The sequence below is a fragment of the Arachis ipaensis genome, chromosome B07, assembly GCF_000816755.2.
Source record: "Arachis ipaensis cultivar K30076 chromosome B07, Araip1.1, whole genome shotgun sequence".
Lineage (NCBI taxonomy): Eukaryota > Viridiplantae > Streptophyta > Magnoliopsida > Fabales > Fabaceae > Arachis > Arachis ipaensis.
Window position 1 is genome coordinate 1,383,810 of NC_029791.2, and position 4,371 is coordinate 1,388,180.

The following is a 4,371-nucleotide window of genomic DNA, read 5'->3' on the forward strand; positions in this document are numbered from 1 at the left end:
CTAATCGCTAATCGTTAAAAAATTGTATCGATTCGACTAAATTAATTTAATAATTGATTCTTAGTTAATCAGATCTAACTAACCAATTTGATCCGATTTTCATAACCATAATAATATATATCAAATATGATATGATTTTTTTCCTTCGCAACTCGAGTATACCCACTATTGTTGGTAATTAATCTTCTGTAATGTCAATTTTTAAAAATCTTCGCAACTCGAGTATATCCACTATTTTTTATGTTCTTAACTAATGCACTAAAATTACTTATTAGTAACAAGACTAAGATCCTAAGAGAAAAATATACGAATTAATTCAAGAGTCAACACACTATATAACATCTACTTTTAATGTCATCAAGTGAACTCTTACCAAAGTTGAAGAATTTGAATTGAATTGAACAACTCAATTAACTATTTTTACACTACAAAATTGAATCTGTTCTGTTGTTTTCTCTTGTCCTTTCAAATGAGATAAGAGAGGTGTAAAGTTGGGGAGTAAAATAGGCAAATCAGTAATGGTAGAAATGGGCAACAACTATGCTTAAAAACTTGATAATGTTTGGTTTGAAATTTTCGTAGGCTACTCAATAGTTTATGGCATTGTGGGCCATTTGAGTCTTTTTGAAATTGACTACAATCACATACACAAATCATAGATAAGTCCTAAGTGTGAATGCTTTCTAGATATAGGTGTGTAAATTCATTGTATTCATCCCTCTCAATTGTTGTACTGGTTATATAGCTATTAAAACTCTGCTCTAACATGAATGGCTAATAAATAAATAATTAATAGCACAAGTTATTGTACATCTAATTCTGCTATTAGTTGGTATCTTTGTAACTATATTATTTTGCATCTTACAATTTAATTATTATACTGTTAAATTTGGTGTGATTACATTCCATCATAGTGAGTCACTCGATTTTCTTGATGTATTGTAAAGAAAAATGATGGAACATCATATGGAATTGAAAAATTTGTTGAAATAATATTGTTTATCCTGAATAAATAGATACACTTTTGTTCTTTTATCTTATTTGATAATTATTCTAGTAATTGGTTGATGCATGAATGGTACTACATTGGCTTGAAAATATTGATGAGGTTATGGCTAAGTGATTGAAGGTGTAGCATTGATCATGTTAACTAACTAACAGATAAGATAGACTAACAGACAAGATAGCTAAAAGAATGGAAGATTCATTATCTAATACATTAACATGATATCATACATTCTGGACAAACTCTTTGTTAATCTGGAAGAACTATAACTGGGAAAAAGAACATACAAACTACCCTTGATTACCTTTTACTTCCAAACTTTGCAAAATATGAGAAAGTTTGAGCTAAGCTGAACAGAATGCTTTAAATGCTTCATTCATGTAACTTAAGTTGGAAAGGAATCCAAGTGAATTCAATATTAATGTGTTAATGTTGCAAGTGTGAGGAATGCATGAAATTATTCTCACTACATCAGAGAGAACAAAGAGAAGTGAGGAGTTTATAAGATGAGAGACTTGGACGTGATGTCTTCTCATCTTATGAAAAAGGAAGACAAAACATTTAATTACAATTAAACCGCGTCTAAGAAATTTCAGACTCTACACTCTTGAAAGCTCTAGTGTGCATTTTATCATTGAAGTTGAAAATGTGAACTCTACAAAAACTCTACTCTGTGAATACTACATACAAATATACAATGTGTCTTTGTCAGTCTAGGATGACTGAGCAAGTGCTAAATCAGAAATTGAAAGGGTACCGTTTTGATCAACATCAAGTTCTTCAAACTCCTGCATCAAAAGTGATATATCTTCTTGACTAATCTTCCCCATCTCTTTGAGTTTATAAACAACGAATTCAGCAGCCCTATCAGCAAAGATCCAAGATATATTATACAAACAATGAAGCTATATAAATGATTCATAGAAATAGGAATAAAAGATGGCAGCCCAGTGCACAAACATTCTGTGTTAACGCATGGTCAGTAAAATTATTCTATAGGTTCCTATAGTTTTATGTAATTTTAATTCATCTATATAGTTTAAAAATCTGTAATCATCAATGTTAAATTAGTAATCATCAATGTTTGTGACTGTATAAAGACTTGATCACAGAACATTTAGAGGGACCTGATTTAAAAATGTTTATGTGTCATCATTAGGACTTAATAAGCTGGGAAAAACAAGGCTTTGAAAGAATGCAGAACTAACCCAACAGTGCCGTCATCATCAATATCTGCTGCCTCCAAGTCCAAATTGGTCATCTTCTTCGAAAGAACCCACTTCACAATTTTCTTTTGTCGGCTTTCAGTGTTAAGCTCAGCAATGTAAAGGAACACCTGAGCCAAAGAAATTGTACCTGCCAATATCCAAAACACAGCAAATATTCTTCCTGCTTCAGTTGAGAAACTCTTATCACCATATCCCAGGGTTGTAAGAGTAGAACAAACGCAGTAAAACGCATCGACGAATTCCAATTTCTCAACCATGATCAAGAAAACTGTCCCCGCTATGATCATAATCAAGAGAAGGAAAAAGGCCAAAAGGAATTTGTATCTTGTTTTGTTCACCTCAACCTCCTTTAGAATTTCTCTTTGACCAACGTTTTGGTGCATGTGCAAAGCTTTAACTAGCAAGAATTCTTGCTTCTCAACCAAGTAATCTGCTGCTTTGCCTAGGATTAGTCCAACCAATGCCATTCCGGTGAAAACAAAAGCGCATGCAAGTAGCTTTGTAAGGTTGCTATTCGGAACAATATCTCCATAACCAACTGTGGTCATTGTTACGATTGTGAAGTATACAGCATCAAGAACCCCATCTGTTTTCAGCCCCTTGATCTGGTTCCCAACAAGGTAGAATACAATAGCACCTACTCCTATATACACTACAAGGTATATAGCAACTTTTCTAAAGCTTGGATGTATATTCCCAAATATTGAATCAGATCTTGGAATTGGTATATTGCCATTGGTGTCCTGGGGATCAACATCGTTGCAAGGTGCACTTCTAGCACGGCGGAACCTTCTCTTCTTTAACTGCCTTCTGAACTTTTGAGCTTCAAGATCCTCTGATCCTGATAGCAAGGGCTCTGTTGCTTCTGTGTTCGACCTGTTCGCCATGCAGATGATCTTAAGAAGCAAGGATCAGCAATAGACCACCTGATTTGGTTCCCTGGCAATCCAAACTAGTAATGTCAATCAAATAAGAAGGAAAAGAAACTACATAAAAGGATATAATACAATGTCCACATATAAATTCATAAAATCAAAGTCATAAAAACATAGTAACATACTAAAAATACACTTTTTATCAATTAAACACGTATGTATGTTCAAGCATATACTAGAATATGAGCGAAACAATTCAAGTTCCAAGATTTATTCATTTGGATCACCACTTACAGCTCATATGGATCTCCTAAATTCTATTCCTTCAATTGAAGAAAAGGAAGATGCAGCATCTTCTGACTTTGTAAGTACAATAACTAATAACCTCTAAGCATCAAGAGTCAAAGAAAATTGGTTTAGCTTTCTCTCCGGAACCAAAATACGATAACTTAAACATGGAAAATGTTCGGCAGAAAGCCAGAAACAAACTAATGAACAAGAACCTCTCATCTGCAAATTACTCCCAGCCTTAAATCCATCGTACTTAGAATTCTGATGAACATTACATCAATATTACCTAATTTCCTTATTTAACATATCAGTTCAAAAATCAACTTGTCCCTAATTACCTAAATTCCTAATTGGCTTTGAAGTAAATTCCCAATTAAAGTAAAATAAACGTGTCCTTAACTAAAATACTAATGATGCCTTAATTGTTCGGAAAAAACTGAATCAACAAGTTGGATCTGACTTGATCATGATCATTAACATTACTAATCTTCATCATGTGAAAAAACTTGTGCAATTGCAGTCCAATTGAAGGAGCACTAGATCTTGACCAATATATCTACAGTGATACATAAACTCAACCCTCTTCACAGAAACTAAACACGCCAATTACTTAACAAAACAGCTGATATCCAAATCAGAAACAAATCAATAACAATAATATTATAAAGTAAACGCATATTATGAATGAACAATAAGTGATGGAAGAAGCTTTAAATTTTGACCTTGAAATTTTTGAAGTGGAAGAGATGGATGATGATGCAGTTGCAGTTACAGTTACAGTTACAGTGTGGTGGTGTCTTCTGAAAGCTTCGGGGAACCAAAAGTTTTGATTCAGTGAAGGCGCAGGTTTAGGTGCATGTGTGGATCCCATTCCCTTCCGCGTTAATGAATCACTAATTTTTTTTATTTTATATTTAAATAAAAAGTTATATCCACTTGTTTTGTTTCAACTGGATTTGACTTTTGAGGT

At 33.2% G+C, this 4,371-nt stretch overlaps 1 protein-coding gene across 2 annotated transcripts; it reads right to left on the reverse strand.

Moving 5' to 3' along the window:
- On the reverse strand, window positions 1,357-4,314 carry LOC107609597 (two-pore potassium channel 1). 2 transcript variants are annotated; one of them, XM_016311596.2, is made up of 3 exons: window positions 4,124-4,314; window positions 2,215-3,174; window positions 1,357-1,870 (listed from the first exon to the last, which is right to left on the reverse strand). In XM_016311596.2, exons 2-3 carry the CDS (start codon window positions 3,120-3,122, stop codon window positions 1,720-1,722), a joined length of 1,059 nt encoding a protein of 352 aa, XP_016167082.1. In that variant the 5' UTR covers window positions 3,123-3,174; window positions 4,124-4,314; the 3' UTR covers window positions 1,357-1,719. The 2 variants fall into 2 exon arrangements, with proteins under 2 accessions (XP_016167082.1, XP_020962535.1); XM_021106876.1 differs by lacking the exon at window positions 4,124-4,314 and adding an exon at window positions 3,405-4,116 and having other exon boundaries at window positions 1,486-1,870.

Excerpts from the sequence above, each read along its gene's own strand:
- LOC107609597 (XM_016311596.2), bottom strand. The coding sequence starts at position 3,122 with ATGGCGAACAGGTCGAACACAGAAGCAACAGAGCCCTTGCTATCAGGA. Across the intron at positions 1,871-2,214 it reads GATGATGACGGCACTGTTGG|GGCTGCTGAATTCGTTGTTT; the intron begins GTTAGTTCTGCA and ends CTTTGCTGATAG.